The 15,754-nt window shown below is 34.8% G+C and overlaps 2 protein-coding genes and 1 pseudogene across 18 annotated transcripts; 1 reads left to right on the top strand and 2 right to left on the bottom strand.

Annotated features, from left to right (window-relative positions):
• The first annotated feature begins 1,424 nt into the window (after positions 1-1,424).
• On the top strand, positions 1,425-7,620 carry LOC107905742 (uncharacterized). 17 transcript variants are annotated; one of them, XM_016832473.2, is made up of 16 exons: positions 1,449-1,620; positions 1,755-1,854; positions 1,978-2,055; positions 2,188-2,321; positions 3,362-3,443; positions 3,554-3,657; positions 3,824-3,950; positions 4,061-4,155; positions 4,346-4,469; positions 5,064-5,144; positions 5,336-5,434; positions 5,519-5,704; positions 6,228-6,365; positions 6,460-6,516; positions 6,831-6,968; positions 7,224-7,620. In XM_016832473.2, the coding sequence occupies exons 4-16, from the start codon at positions 2,281-2,283 to the stop codon at positions 7,449-7,451; spliced, it is 1,500 nt and encodes a 499-aa protein (XP_016687962.2). In that variant the 5' UTR covers positions 1,449-1,620; positions 1,755-1,854; positions 1,978-2,055; positions 2,188-2,280; the 3' UTR covers positions 7,452-7,620. The 17 variants fall into 17 exon arrangements, with proteins under 17 accessions (XP_016687956.2, XP_040969636.1, XP_040969628.1 ...); XM_041113695.1 differs by having other exon boundaries at positions 1,946-2,055; XM_016832475.2 differs by having other exon boundaries at positions 1,755-1,866.
• LOC107905743 (pentatricopeptide repeat-containing protein At4g16835, mitochondrial-like) lies at positions 7,515-9,338 on the bottom strand (annotated as a pseudogene).
• Positions 9,339-9,431: 93 nt separating this feature from the next.
• LOC107905741 (probable galacturonosyltransferase 4) lies at positions 9,432-13,076 on the bottom strand. The gene is made up of 9 exons (XM_016832466.2): positions 12,713-13,076; positions 12,576-12,610; positions 12,449-12,490; positions 12,290-12,362; positions 12,087-12,190; positions 11,236-11,498; positions 10,743-11,100; positions 9,985-10,560; positions 9,432-9,813 (listed from the first exon to the last, which is right to left on the bottom strand). The coding sequence occupies exons 1-9, from the start codon at positions 12,819-12,821 to the stop codon at positions 9,538-9,540; spliced, it is 1,836 nt and encodes a 611-aa protein (XP_016687955.1). The 5' UTR covers positions 12,822-13,076; the 3' UTR covers positions 9,432-9,537.
• Between the last annotated feature and the right edge of the window lie 2,678 nt (positions 13,077-15,754).

Below are 15,754 nucleotides of genomic sequence, written 5' to 3'. Positions count from 1 at the left end.
AATTATTAGTACTCTAGTTTTTAAAAAGTTTGTATTAAATTAACAATTTATCAAATTAATTTATATTTTTATTAAAACTTGTAATTATTATTTAATGAAGAACATTAGTTTTTATAATTTAATTTAAATATTATATGTTATTTAAGTAAGGTTATAATTGAAAATTTTTATTTCAACAAATCATTTACTTTACTTTCCATATCTTAAGCAAATATATTAAAATTACTTTATTTTCCTTTCTTTTATTAATTTTAGCTAAAGAAATAAATATATTTATTTTACTTTTTTAACCTTTCATTTCTTTTAAAATGAAAAAAAAAATCATTAAAAAATTATCTGCGGAAATTTCTAAACGTTAGATTTGGAAGAATAAAATAATGCATCAAAATTCTAATGCAGGTATATTTTGACAATTTTTTAATGCGTTTTTTTAGCTTATACTTTTTTTATTTTAATCTTTCAAGTTTTTTTTATTTAAAAGAAAGAATTTTTTAGATGATCAAAATAAAAACGATTTAAAAATTGAATGATCAAAATGTAAAATATAAACATAATATACGTATTGAGTCAATTGTCGTTAGGGATTTAAAGTTTAGGTGATTAAAATCAATCATTCTCTAATGGCAATGACGAAATTGTAAGACTTATTTTAGGTAACTAAAATAAAAATAACTTAAAAGTTGAGTGATGAATTGAAGAATTTAAATTTTTGTTTTTGGGGGGTGAGGGAAAAAAATCACAAAATCAATTCAAAAGTTTTTTGGTTGGGTTGCGTTTAGTTTTTCAAAATTAAAATACTGTGAGGCAATCGCATTCATTTTTCTTTTTGGTCATCACCCACTTGGATAGAATTTAATAGCCATTTATTTGGTTTTGAGGACCATTTTAAGTGGGATTTCCCATATTTGCCAAATGTTCTAAAATGTAGTAAAATATCCATTTTTAGTGTAGATTAGATAATAACTTTTATTGAATCATTTCCACCCTTCCATCTTATTTAAGGAGACAGCAACTGTTTTTTTTCTTCTTTTTTCTATTTTGAGACTCCAAATGTAAGAGAGAGGTTAGAAAAGTAAAAAAAAAAAACCCAAAACTGGGACTTTTTTTAATCCACTCAACAAACTTGAAATTAAGAAAATATTGTCTAATGTTATTTATAATTAATCAAATCATATTTATTTTCATTGAACTCAAATTGGTAGAATTATAGATTTATTTTCAATTTGGTAAAATTTTAAATTAACAAGTTTAAGTTCAATTGGATAAACTTGATCCAATGCTCACAACAGTTTGTTTGTAGTTATTTTTTGAGGAATTAAAATTAGTTTCCAGATAAATGACAGAATTTATTTTATAGATATTTATCATATTTTTTAAATTAAATTGGTATTATAATATTACTCAAAACTTTAAATGAGTACTTTTAAGGATATAATAAAATATTATGAAATAAACAAACCCAGTAAAAATGGGCACAAAAGAAAAAGCTCCGTCTCTCTCCGCCTCTGTCTGTCTCTGAGCTGTGCTTGCTTGCTCTTGCCTCCTGCTGGCTGCTATCTCCCTTCTCAGCCGCCAACAGCCGCACCAAAACCTGTGAGCTCTCCATACTCCATTTTTTTGGTAAAATTCTCTCTCTTGTTTGACTTTTTCTTCCACCTTCTGGTTCGAAAAGTACGTTTCTGTTTTTGTGAGATCTGGAATCGGATTCCTTCAACTTCGTTTCCTTTTTCTCGGTGATTCTTCCCAAGAAACAGGTAAAAGATCCATCTACTACACGCGTCTCTCAGCTGACAACTTTAATTGCGAGAAGACTTCACCCAAAAGTCCAGCCGCATTAGATCTGGAAGGAAAAAGGTTGTGAACCAGGTTTTGTGTTCTATTCTTTAGTTAACTCCTTTCCTAGTAATTGTTATTACTTGTTTAGTTACTAACCGCTCACATTCAGCTCCACGATTAATTTTTTCTTTGGCACGAAAGGTTGGACGTTCGTGACGATGTTTGAGGGAGACATTCCGCCCAACTCTCTCCGGGGGAATGCGAAATTTATAATTTAATGTACGGCTTCTTAAAGATGCCTTCCTTCCAATAAGAGAAGGAAGTTTCTTCCATAATCTCCCACACACTCTCTCTCTATTTATAAAGAGAGATAGAAACAGTTCAATTGGAGCGACCTAAAATGTTCGACAGGTGAATTTGGGGACCTTCTCGTACATTGCGCTGGAGTAGTTACACGCTTCTGTCGATTCACAATCATAGCCAAAAAAGCTCGCTCAAAGCAAGATGATTGATCAGTTCATCAATTTTGTTATTCGACCGCCAAGGTATGTCTCTGTTACACTACTCCACTCTAATTCCTTGCTCATCTCTTAAAGCTGGAACGACCCAGGCCGTTATCCTAATTTTTCCATTGCATTTTAGTTCTTTATTGTCTCTTTTGCAACGAAAAAGTTGTGCTAGTATCAGGGTTGAAACAAATTGCATACCCTTGTGTTTCGCTCTTCCTCTGCCTTGTTTGGTTGGTTAGTGTAATAACATGGTAAAAGTTCACAATAGTTGGTGGACAAAAATGTTGAATAAGTAAAATTGAAGTATTACTTTATAAAAAAAACCCTAAGCCAACCATATTTTGAAGATTATTTTATAATATAGTCCAAATTTTCTTTTCTTTTTTTGAAATGCTGTATTTACCAATTATCTTATTTTTATATATTTTTTTGTGTTTATAAAATAAAATTAATTCGATCTTTTAAAATGAAAAATTTTATAAAATAAAACTTAAAACAAAATATTAATGTTTTTGGAAAAATTGAAAGTTGGTACTGTTTTTCTTAAATAATAATTTTATAAAATTTGCATAATTTAAAAAATTTACCAAATAAATAGATTATGTTAGTCGAAAATAGTGCTAGAATGAGTGATGAGAGAAAAAGCTATAGTTAAAATTTTATTTTTTTGAGCAACGACAATCTTGATAACATCTAAGTTAAAGGAAGGAATAAATAATGCATAAAAGCATAGCATCTCAATAATTGCAACAATTTTTTTCAAAATATGGAAAAAAAGGGCTACATGATCTCTTAAGTTGTGTAATAGATGTTGAACTGAGTCTTACTGTCAAACAATAACTAGTGTACTAAAGAGACGTGTTAAAATGATGATACTTCTACTGAATGATGCATGCATGTTAAGGAGTTGTCTTTGCGAATTACTGTTGCCTCCATCTCATTTGTTAATTTGCAACTCCTTTTTTCATTACTCAACCTTTTGACTACTTGTAAGTTGTTAGTGCTGCACTGCTGCTCCAATCATTGATCTTCCCTTCGGTCACTATCTTTTATGCTTTTGCCATGTGTACATGCAGGGCTGATTATAACCCAGAGCAGTATCTTTGGGAAAAGGAGTTTACTCTTGCAGGCAGGCAATTCAAAAGACAAGATTTGGAGGCAAGTATGGACATTAATTAGCCTTTTATCTCTTTTTTCTGTCTGTCACCTCAGGGCTTTATATTTAGCTTCTTGGCACATGTTAGATTATCTATTTCAAATGTATACAGCTTACAAATGCAAGGGGGCATAAGTTGCGTTGCAGTCATTATACGCCTTCACCATTCCCTGAAGAAACTCCACTCCCTTGTGTTATATACTGCCATGGAAATAGGTATGAGATTCTTTCTGTATCTTCTGGTTAAATGAAAGCTTAGATTTAAATAGCTTTTAAATAGGATTGTGCCTCAAAAAACAGTTGGCCTGAATCATTATCGAAGATTACATAGCATAAAAAGAGATAAAGTTTTACCCTCTTTTTTCTGTGGTTGATATCACAGTGGATGTAGGGCTGATGCCAATGAAGCTGCTGTAATTCTTCTTCCATCAAATATTACGGTATTCACACTTGATTTCTCGGGGTCAGGCTTATCTGATGGTGATTATGTTAGCCTTGGTTGGCATGAGGTATGTACTCAATCTACTTGAGTGCCTCTGTTATCTAAGTTTAATGAACATTTATGTATTCCTTTTTGTCTTTTTATATGTTTCTTTATTGATTTTTAAACTCTTTACAGAGAGACGATCTCAAGATCGTGGTATCATATTTGAGAAGTGAAAGACAAATATCACGTATAGGTCTCTGGGGACGATCAATGGGTGCTGTCACCAGGTGCTTCATATTTTCACTTTATTTATTGCATTTTCAGACACTCTTTGCTTTCTCAAACAGGATGTGTTTCAAAGCCCTTGTTTGGAATGCTTATTCTCTTGATGATGCTTCAAAGATTTGTATTTTGTTTCTTCCTAGGAAAAGTATGCTTACTAGTATGTTAGGTTTCTCTCTTTGTTATTTAATGCAGCCTTCTTTATGGAGCAGAAGATCCTTCAATAGCAGGAATGGTGTTAGACAGTGCCTTCTCAAACTTATTTGATCTTATGATGGAACTGGTTGACGTGTATAAAATCCGGCTTCCTAAATTCACGGTATGAATCTTTCTGCATATGTGTTAGCTTAAGTTTGCGGGTTCAAAGTAACCGGGCATGCAGACCAAATTTTACCTTGTGAAGATATCATATGTTATTGACCAATAACCATGGAATGATATGCATGCTCTAGCACAGCAAATAATGGGGCTAAACATGAGGTGCATGATCTCATATTCTACCCATTATGGTCACCCAATGGAAGTAGAAAGAGTGGTTCAGCTAAAATGTCCAAAACTAGTCTGTTGGTATGGTCAGAAAATGCCACCACACCTAAGTACCAGATGTGAGGTGTGGTAAGTGGTGCTAATGTGCTGCTTTTATCAGATTGTGTATATCTATGCTGGTTTTGGCGGCATGTTGCCGCCAAAAGCAGAACCCTGTATTTCTTCTAGAGAATCTCCTAATTGTTCCAGAGCAACTAGAAAGAGATTCTTTAACCAGAAAGAATTCGGTACTAGTACAGTAATGATAATTACTCTATTGGTCTTGACATGTTTTTTTTTTTTTTTTTTTGAAATAGTCTTGACATGTGAATTGACAAAATGGGGTTTGTTGCAATAAATTGTATTTCCTGCCTTCTGTTTCAATTAGGTTAAGATGGCTGTGCAGTACATGAGACGTGTAATTCAGAAGAAGGCGAAGTTTGACATTATGGATCTAAACTGTCTGAAGGTTTGTCCATATTAATGAACTTGTTGATGTTCACAAGTTAGCGAGTTGATTAACTTTTTTTCATCCTTCTTTATGTTAAAACCTATTTTCCAGATCAATTGGCAGATTTTTTTCCCGCCATTTTATGTGGGGTTTGTTTCTTTACCTACTGTTAATTATTTTGAGTAACATTCTAGACTTTCTATTCACAGGTAGCACCTAAAACATTCATTCCAGCTCTATTTGGACATGCCAGTGAGGACAAATTTATTCAACCTCATCACTCTGACCTCATATTTAAATCATATGCGGTAATTTACCTTTTAAAAATTCTTACTTTTTCTTGGATGTATTGGCTGATCTTGGAAGTGTTTAACTATGCATATTATATGCAGGGAGATAAAAACGTTATAAAATTTGATGGTGATCACAACTCCTCCAGGCCACAGTTTTATTATGATTCAGTCTCCATTTTCTTCTTCAACGTGCTTCGTCCTCCTCAAATTTCTTCTGCTTGTTCAAGTAAGCTTGAGAAATACTATGATCTTGGTGATTTGAAAGTCGGTGCTGGCATGGATGAGGTGAATTTCTTTTCATGTTGGAGCTTTTGAGAAAGTAGTTTAAGAGTCAAATATCAGTGTCCTTCGGTTTGCATTATGTGATGTACATATTTTTCCATTTTTTCTGTTTTCTTCTGAAACTCTGCCTCTTGTAAAGCTTTTCCATTAAGATTTGGATCAGTAGCAGTAAACCCCCAAGAATTTAGGAGTTCAGCCCGGCTGCATTATGATTATGTCATAACTTCCTTCGTCTTTAGGTATTTTTAGGATGCAGCTGAGAAATAATATATTTTTAGTAATGTTCAGTGTATTAACACATCCCCATAATCATGTATTCACGAATTTCTTATAGACTAACATACCAACAAGGAGACTACTATGCCTAGGCTGGAAATTAATTTCCTGGATAAAGGTCTTGGCTAAGATGATCTGACCCGAGTAATTGGTGATAGTAGTATGTCCTCTAAAAGCTTTTGTAGACATTGGAATATGGGGATATATAGCTACCAAAGGATTAACTTGAATTTTGTGTAATTCTTTTTAGAGCCTGTTGTATGAAATAATCACTGGCATTGAAACTGAATCAACCAATGTTCCAAGTTCATCTTCTGCTGCACCTAGAGTTTTGATGACTAAGCCAGTTAGTGAACTCGTCTCAGAAGTTGCACCTTTTGCTAGATTGGTAGTATTCCATTTCACTTTGTTTTTGGTATTTGTTTGCTTGTTAATCTAAAACTAAGTATATTTTTAAATTTTGTTATTTCTTATAATTGCAGGATCCCATGCTTAGTAGAAATATTAGACCTGACGGTGATGAGCAATCAAATTTACAGGTATCCATGAATTTCCTTTGTGTCTATCTGCACTTAAGTCTGTCATACGTATATTTTATTCTTTTAACAGGGAAGAGTAGGTAGTTCTTTTATTGAGTTTCTGCATGACGCACTCTCAAGCTAGCCTGAGAAACTGCCCTGATTTATACTCAATTTAATGTTAGTTTCATTCCGCACCCATGACTTCACCTCCAATGTGACTATTGTCTGTTACTGAACATGGTTTCTAAACCTGCTGAAATAAATTATGAGCAACTTGTTTTTCTGCTATTCCCACTTTGTTTCATTACAGATTTTTGCTTTCCGATTTGCAGGATAAGCCTAATGGCCAAAGTGATGAATGTTGCTCATATACAAGCTCAAACAGGGAAAGTTGGGGAAGATGCTCTTCACTGGGGGGCAGTGATGAAGAATCTTCAGCAGACTGTACGGCTGCTAATAACGGAAATCAGGTTGCTCTACATCTCTGTCTGCCTCTAACTCTGCTCATGGCAAGAGGAATCTTAACCATGTTGTGATGAAGGCTTACCTTCATCTCATAATGCATATAACAGGCTATTAAATTCTAAGCTTTTGTTTGCTGCATGATTTATGATTTATTTCAAACTCGAATGGGCTGCCCCCTTTGTCTGCATCATTGCTATAATTGTATCTGATTTCCGGTCATATCTTTCTTACCGAGAAGAGGGCTGTGTCTGTCTCATTAGGTGACTCTTGATGTGCTTGCAACACCTCTGAAAAGCACGCAGCAAAAATCAAGTGATCCACCCAAAGAGGAAAAAAAGAAGCAGAAGAAGCAGAAGAAACAGAAGAAGAGAGATTCAACAACCCCAAAGCCGAAACATGAGAAATTAGAAAAGCTAGAAGCCCTTAGTAAGCGGCTACGCCTTTGCATCCTAAAACGGGTAAGTCACCGGAGGCCTCGTTCCACGTGAGTGACCCCAGGAAACATTAAGCTGTTTTTTTTCTTGATTCTAGTATTTTCAGTATGAAGTGTTCCAAGTCATTTTAAACTCGAAGCATAATTATGCGGATTTCCGAGCTTTACTTTGATAATGTAAATGCAGCATCCACGTATTTAAATTAAACAGAGCATTTCTCCAAGCATATCCACCCATACAATGCTCATCTACAGAGACCATCATTTAGCAATATAATGAACTATGGGTAGTTTGTGGACAGTTAGTTTTACACTGTCGACCATCAAAAGATGCCTACAGTCGGCCAATTTTGAGTGCTGTGTGAACCAAAACCTAGATGACATCAAAAACTCCATTTTTCTTCAGCTTCTTGCAAATCCAACTACTACGAGTAAAGGTACATTTAGGTGGTCAATTTCATCTAACGTAACCCACCTCAGTTGTAGAAGGTGGTAGTGCATAAGTCGTAGCATTTCATGAAGTATGTGTAGTTTGTGGACAGTTAGTTTACACTGTCGATCATCACAAGATGCCTACAGTCAGCGAATTTTGACTGCTGTGTGAACCAAAACCTAGATGACATAAAAAAACTGCATTTTTCTTCAGCTTCTTGCAAATCCAACTACTGTGTGAGTAAAGATACATTTAGGTGGTCAAATTTCATCTAATGTAACCCACCTCGGCCGTAGAAGGTGGTCGTGCATAAGTCGTAGCATTTCATGGATCCCTTCAACTTGAGGATGGGATCTGTCCCTGACGAAGAATACATGATTCTTTCCTTTTACTTCTACTTGACTAAAACTAGCAACTTTCTTCAGTTTCCTCTCCCTCATCATTTTCCTTACTTGGGCAAACTCATCCCATTTCTCATGCGCTGCATATACATTGGCCAAGAGAACGTAGACACCGGAATCTGTGGGCTCTAGCTCAATAAGCAGTTTGCTAATGTGATTTGCTATTTTATGACCCCCATGCGCTTTGCATGCAGCAAGTAAAGCCCCTAGAAAGGTGCCATCTCTTTTGGATGGAGGCATTTTCTTGACAACACTCATGGCCTTGTCCAGTTGTCCTGCTCGACCAAGGATGCCCACACGGCAGGAATAGTGCTTAGCCTTGGGTTGTAAACCAAATGCGTGAATTGAATCAAATAGCTTTAGTTCTTTCTCCACAAGACCAGCCCGACTGCAAGCCGATAAGATTTCTACAAAAGTGATCTCATTTGGTTTGGCACCTGATGTTAGCATATATGTTTACCATAAGACTTGAGCATAGCTGTTCAAGCAACAATGTTTTTGTCAGGAATTCTATCAAACATGTGGCGACCTTCATTGATCAAACCATTTCGTGCATAACCCAAAACAAAAGTCGTCCAAGACACCACATTTTTCAAAGAATCAGGCATTTGTTCAAAAAGCAGACGACCCTCTTCAACTTGCCCGATTGCAAAATACCCAGAAATCAAACTAGTCCAGGAAAAGGCATTTCTGTTAACCATGTCGTTGAACAGTTGACAAGCTTTAGGTAGACGATGGGCCTTTACGTATCCGTGTATCATTGCAGATTCAGCAAAAATATTTCTGTAGGGCAAGGAGTGAAACAGTGTCTAGCTTTGGGAAGATCATCATTTTTCAAATAAACATTGATCATGGAAGCATAAGAAGCGGCATCCTTTAGAATGTGAGGCATTTCGTCGAACAGTTTCTTCGCCTCTTCGACACTGCCACGGTGACCAAATTCATTAATCCTCACATTACACTCCCACGTATATGATGAAGAAGCAGGTTTCGTTAAAAAGCTTTTAGCATGATGTGTGGGCTGGCGAGCGGATAATAAGAAGAAATTCAAACGAGCAAGACGCTCAGCTACAAGAGGGAATTTGGAAAGATGATGGCCACAGATCATATTCATACGTAGCTACTTATAGCCACATCAACATGATTTTGTAACAAAATGTGACAAGAAACTGAAAAAACCAAAACCAAAATTGACTATGTATACAAGAAAGAATGAATCTAAATTAACATAGATCACCGCTAAACAATATGTAAGGTTCTTTTTTTTTTTTGGTTCATTATGTGTAAGGACATTTAAAGAAGGCTTTCTACGGATTGATATTACAATCTCGCAAATACACACTATCATAATCTACGTACTTTGCCCAATAGTTTCTGTACTTGGGTATGCCTATCTCCAGCCATGGTTTCAAGTTGCCATTATAGTGTATAACAGCAGCTCGTTCAATCTCCCTCTGGTTGACATTAGGATTGTAGCCAAGCCCAAGCACATGCCAAGACCTATTCAGGGGATGAATGCGTTTCCAAAATGTAATGAGACCAGGAGGCAGGGTCCCCAACTTCCACAATTGCCTGCCATGATTCTGCAAACAAAATTTCCTTCAATAATAATAATAAAGATAATATACTAGCATAGGGTAGTAGCTGATCTCTAATGAAGACTAACAATGCAAACAAGATGAACTCACTTGGTTTCTTAGTTACTTTAATGCCTATCCTATTATCTGTTTAGCCAGCATTTACACATTACTTACCAGCTTCTGCCATCTGTGATACACCTCTGTTATGTTCTGCCGCCTCCACTCCGCCAAATCGAAAATGTTCATTCCATATGCCCATCCACAAGCATGTGGGTCAAAGTTCTTTGAGATTAGAGGATGTGAGAAGTTGAGATACCGATCAAATCGATGGAAGCTTTCTCCACAAGTCTCAACAGCACCATTAACGTTGGCCTTCAAATCGAGGGACCAAAGATCACTAAGGTCCTTCTGGACTACTACATCATCATCTAAGAACAATACTTTATTGAGTTTTGGGAAGATCTCTGGTAGGTAAAACCGAAGATGGTTCAGGATGGACAAGTATTTTGGGTTTTGGTACTTCAGATTTGAAACAGAATTAGACCGGTGGGCCCTGAAGTAATAATCACGGATCGAAGGAGAACCTAACTGCTTAAGGACTGGACTGTAGCTTGAGTTTAACCATGTAAATTCTTCGATGTTCTGAACCTGTATAGTGACTTTCCCTGGTGAATTACACAGAAACCACATCCTCATTGCTGCATAATTGAGCCTATCTGTAACAATGTGGAAAACATGCTTCGAAGGGTGCTGCGAGGAATTAAGCAAACTTAATGAGTTAAATAAACTTACTGAGTTAAATAAGTCAACCATAATCATGAAAATTATGAACAAAAAGATTAAGACAATCTTAAGATTAAAAATGAAACCGTTTTCACTTTCCATTGGCGACTGAAAGTATGAGTTAAGCCTCTATAGGGGAGTACATTTACCTTAACATGGGAAATGGTTGAGTTTACAACAACAGCAGCTGCTAATATATTATCGGAGAAAAGCGCGTAATGGTACAGTCGGGGGTCTTCTAATTTGTCTTCATCTAGAAAGTTCTGTTGTGAAGAATCCAAGGTATAATACTCAGTAGTAAGACGCAAAGGCAGGCAATGAAGACCTTTGGGAAGGGTTTTTGCAGTTAACTGTGCCAAGAACGTGGTCTTTTTTTTGTGCACTCGGAGTTGATCTTCAGTTGAGTGGAGCATAGCCCGAAGCCTTTTTATCGAAGCACCACAGTTATCTTGAATCTGCTTACCTTTTTCTAATGATTGCTCCATTGCTTTCAACTTCTCAAAGGCACTGCAACAATAAGATTCATGTTGATGGATAAAAGCAAAGTGGAAGCCACATTCTACACTTAAAATCCTCCAAACAAAAAGAAATTAAAAATAATTAAAATAAGAGCAGCATCCTTGTTTCAGAAAGATGAGTTACCTTTTTGGCAGATCAGTGTCCTTGGCTGCATCACCAATAGCACGTGAAAGTTCCTTAATCTGCAATCGAAGCTCCCTTGTCAAACGCGAGTTGCTTTTTATGGCTGGAAGGGAGATGTACACTTTCGCACGGATGAGCAGGTCTTTGATTCGATGGACCTGAACATCTGCTGCTTCAGTCATTTCGTAAGATTTGTTAACTGATTGCTCTTTTTGCTCAATCTTACCAGGGGGCAGCGTGTGTTGTTCCTCAAGGCTTATAGCCTATTGACAGAGAAAACAGGGCAAGAAAACTGTTAACTACATATACATTCATGTTAGAAGTTTCCTTTCACTGTTAAACCTGGAAACGTGTAAAAGACTAAGAAACTAGTTTTAGCTGTAGAGAACAATTATTCCAAAATGTTAAGCAGTTATCGATAGGCAAAATAGAATAAAGGGTTAACAACCACAAAAGGGTTAGTGAATGCCATCTCTAAGAGGTTAAAGTTAACACAAACGTTATCAAAGGAATGCTTTCATTATATAGCAACTCAAAACTGAAGGAAACCGTTGGATAACTAGGACATCGAAAGAGAAAATGATGGGTTAGAAGTAGAAGATCAGGGTTATATGTATTGCAGACAAATGAAGCTCCTCATATAGCAAAGGTTTAGAACAGACCGTAGAAAAGAGTAACAGTCAGCATTTCCATTGTAGCAAACAAGGCCTACATGCAGACTCAAAACCCTTACCACATAAAAAGGAAAGTAACCATGGAAGTAGGATAGTAAGACTAAAGAAAGAGGAACAACCATAAATTGAAATCGAATGCGAGATTGCAAGTAAGGTAATGAGACTGAAAGAAATTACGAAGAGTTGAGATTCATTGGCCTGTGTAATGGGGTTGTTTAGTAGGGGTTGACGTTCTTCACTCGCAGCAGAAAGCACTCTTGTAGATTTATGCTCCGTCACCTCTGTAATTTGGGAATTTAAAACCATCATCATCATCATCATCATCCAATTCTCCAAATTTTAAATTAAATAAGTAGATAAATTTTCACTTCATGTTTTACCACTGGGGAAGGAATTAGCAGAGTGGTCGGAATATACGACCCCAACGGGTTTTTTGAGGGCTGTGGAAGTTTCCTACAACCAAAATCAATACCAATGTCAACATATAAAGCCAAGCCAGCCACGAAAAATAAACTGAACTAATCTTATTATATTACTACCAGAGGAACAACATGGAGATGGCTGGTATCACCGGACAACGTCTGAAGAAATAAAGAAAGGAAAATTCAAAATTCTGGGTAGTTTATATAATGAGAAATGATGAAAGAATTGCAAAAAGGAACTTACAAATGCTGCAACATCGTCAAGAAAATCGAGTCTCGCTGCAGAAAATTACAATAAGAGAAGGGAAACGTGAACGATGTAAAACAACAGTAAGATCAAAAAATAAATAATTAAAGAGAGAAAAGAAGAAGTAGACATACAGAAAGAGGGATCGAAGAAAGTGCCGACCATGTAAGTGTAAATAAAGATGGGAGAAAACACGGAAACCCATAGCAAATTCAACACTATATGCCTCACCTTCACCTTCATCTTCGTTTATTTTTCCTTTTAAATTTTTTACAAACAACTAGAAAAAAGAGAAGAACATAAAGAGTACACAGTTGCAACTTGCAGCAAAAAGTGAAGAGAAAGAGTACAGAGGGAAAGAGAAAAAGGATGAGTTAATATTTGAGGAGGAGAAGGATTCTGTTTCTACCATCTACTTTATTATGTTATGCGAGTGAGATAATGCTGAATTTGCGAGGGTGTCCTGTTGGTGACTCACGGACACAAACACACACACTCGAACTAAAACTCTTTGGTTTTTACTGTTGAGATATATTCCGCGCGTATACTACTCTTTTTATTTTTAAACTTCTTAATTTATGGTATTAATAATATATAGTTTTCAAAATAAAATCACTAAATACATTTTTATTTTTGTTACAATAAAGGCAGTTGAGCTTAATCCCTCAACTAGAAGCCAAAATCATTATTTAACACCGGTCTCATAACAAAATGTCCTCTACCACTAAAAACTAAAAACTGCTATGAAAATTACTAAATACATTTTAAATATTATCATATATTTTTAAAAAAATAAGAAGCTCTCGATTTAACTATAAATACTTGCTAATATATGCTAAATCTTTTATCTGTTTTCTAAATTTTTATCCTTATCTTATTGTTGATACTACAGTCGTGAAAAAATATAGGGTCGAATGGTTCAATTCTTTAGGAGCAGAGAACCTGAAGTCTAAAGGAAGAAGAAATCTCTTTCTTTTAAAACGTTTGTCCGACTTTTATTAAATAGAGTCGAATCCTGAGTCAAATTCTAACTCGAATTATAATTATATAACATTTATAAAATAAATCATAGAAAATTATTATTATTTATTTCTTCTTACATTTATGCATGTAAGACAATAAAGGGAGAAAATATTTTTCATGCAAAGACAATAAAGGGAGAAAAACAACATTTCTTCAATTTTTTTTTTCTTTTTTGTCATTGATTTACACTTCTCTTTTGCTGAAGGGATTCGCTTCATGTATTTCTAAATTGTATAATAATAAATTTAACTCTTAATTTTTATTTTTTATTAATTTAATTTTTATTTTTTAATTAAATTCCATTATTAATCAATTTTTTAAATGGAAATGCTAACTAAAACCAATGATGTGTGAAGTGGACCAGATTAGCCGGTTACAACGGTTGGATTGAAAATTAACTAGGGAATTAATCTATAGAACGGCTTTTAATCGATTAGATTGAGAATTAGTACGGACTTGTTGAATCAGAGTTTTTAATTATTTTTTTCATTTTCAATGATTTTTAATCAAGTTGGTTGGATTGTTCAACCATCGGGTTGATTTTAAAAAATTTGACTAAAAAATATTAATCTTTTTAATAATATTGATGTGACAACTTATATAACAGTTCATATGCACTTCAAGTTAACATGACACTATTTATTTTATATATCATGTTAAAAAGAATTAAAAAAAATACAAAAAAATGAAGTACATGAAACTTGTTATATAAAATGTTATGTTTAAAAAGTTAACAAAAAAAATTCGAATTCTTTTAAGAAGTTAATAATCAACATTAAGTGCTAATAAAAATTAAGAGTTAGATTAAGGAAGGAAGTATGTCTATTTTGGTAATCAGTTTTACCTTTTTAATTTTCACTATACATGAGATTATTTTGGAGAGAGAGAAAATAATTTTGATACAAGCGCATTGGTGTTATAAATTTTGAGGTAGAAGTAAATGACTCGTTTTACTTTTTTTCATTTTAACTGTTTCAAAAGCAAATAGCAATAAAAAAGTAGTATTTTGATACAAAAGCAATTTCTTTTTTTTAGAATTTCAAATTGAGGTATCAATTTATTTTGGTTGGTCGTTTCTTTCAACTATTTACTTAAATTTGTTCTCATGGAGGTCTCAAAAGTTGCAATGAAACACAACATATGCTGGTTATATTTTCTTTTTGGTTGGAAAAGGAAATTAGATTCATAAAAATTTAAAAAAGTCAAGCTCCATATAAAACACAATCATACTTATCATTAAGCAGTAAAGGTTCCAAATAATTAGAAGGAATATTATAAACTGTAAAAAGACGGTAAAGCCTCGTTTGAAGAATAGTTAAATTGTAAACTACTCTCTAGCTGGGCAAGTGCATCAGTGCCATTTGTTCTTTTCCCAAAAAATATGCAACAAAGGTCTAGTAGTCAAAGATTGCTGGAGCATCCTGCACTCTTTAATCAAAAGAGATAAAACCAAATTAGTAGAATTATTATTTCACATGAAGGAAATAACAATGGTGACATCAACTTCAATCTCAAGGTTGTTGAGATTAAGAGACTTAGCTAGTTGAAGCTCGTCTCTGACTGCCCACAGTTTGACTTGGACATTGCTAGCACAAGGGATGTGTCTATAGGAGCCAATCACCCAATTGCCCTGATAATCTCGAACAGTTGCTCTCACTCCTCTCTTTCTCGAATTTCCAAGAGTTGACCCATCGATATCAAAAGGTTTCTAAGAGATTGGGATAAAGGTAGGGAGAGGAATACGATAAGTCACAGAAGAATAAGCAACAAATTCCCTTACTACTACTGATAACACTCTATGAACAAAATTTTCTTTGGGATAAGCAGTTAAAAAAATAACAACATTTCAAGTCAACTAGAGTTCCGAAAGAGCAAATGCAAACACTGTATACTAAGGGAGGCTAGAAGAAGAAGTCCCTAGAAGACAAGTTAGAAGTAAGCTAGTCTATCCAAGAGGACTGAGGTCTAGGTCTATAAAGAATGGAATTAGACAAGGATTCCCAGAGATTTTGGGAATTAGCACAATCTCAAAGAACGTGGGAGATCTTTTCAGGGGCTGTAGAGCACCACGGACAAGGGTCCTCCAATGAAAGATGTCTACTCCTAAAAAAGGTCCTCGTTGGAAGTGTGTGATGCCCACGTTTCTAAAGAAA

Source organism: Gossypium hirsutum, chromosome A05, assembly GCF_007990345.1.
Source record: "Gossypium hirsutum isolate 1008001.06 chromosome A05, Gossypium_hirsutum_v2.1, whole genome shotgun sequence".
Classification (NCBI taxonomy): Eukaryota; Viridiplantae; Streptophyta; class Magnoliopsida; order Malvales; family Malvaceae; genus Gossypium; species Gossypium hirsutum.
The sequence above is the reverse complement of the archived record's forward strand: the minus strand, read 5'-3'. Positions and strand labels throughout refer to the sequence as shown.

What these genes read in the sequence shown, in the direction of transcription:
- LOC107905742 (XM_016832467.2), top strand. Translation starts at nt 2,281, where the DNA reads ATGATTGATCAGTTCATCAATTTTGTTATTCGACCGCCAAG. An exon ending in ATATACTGCCATGGAAATAG is followed by an intron (nt 3,658 to 3,823) that starts GTATGAGATTCT and finishes TTGATATCACAG; the next exon opens with TGGATGTAGGGCTGATGCCA. An exon ending in CTGCTAATAACGGAAATCAG is followed by an intron (nt 6,969 to 7,223) that starts GTTGCTCTACAT and finishes CTGTCTCATTAG; the next exon opens with GTGACTCTTGATGTGCTTGC.
- LOC107905741 (XM_016832466.2), bottom strand. Translation starts at nt 12,821, where the DNA reads ATGAAGGTGAAGGTGAGGCATATAGTGTTGAATTTGCTATGGGTTTCC. An exon ending in TTGACGATGTTGCAGCATTT is followed by an intron (nt 12,491 to 12,575) that starts GTAAGTTCCTTT and finishes TTATTTCTTCAG; the next exon opens with ACGTTGTCCGGTGATACCAG. An exon ending in ATCACAGATGGCAGAAGCTG is followed by an intron (nt 9,814 to 9,984) that starts GTAAGTAATGTG and finishes TTTTGTTTGCAG; the next exon opens with AATCATGGCAGGCAATTGTG.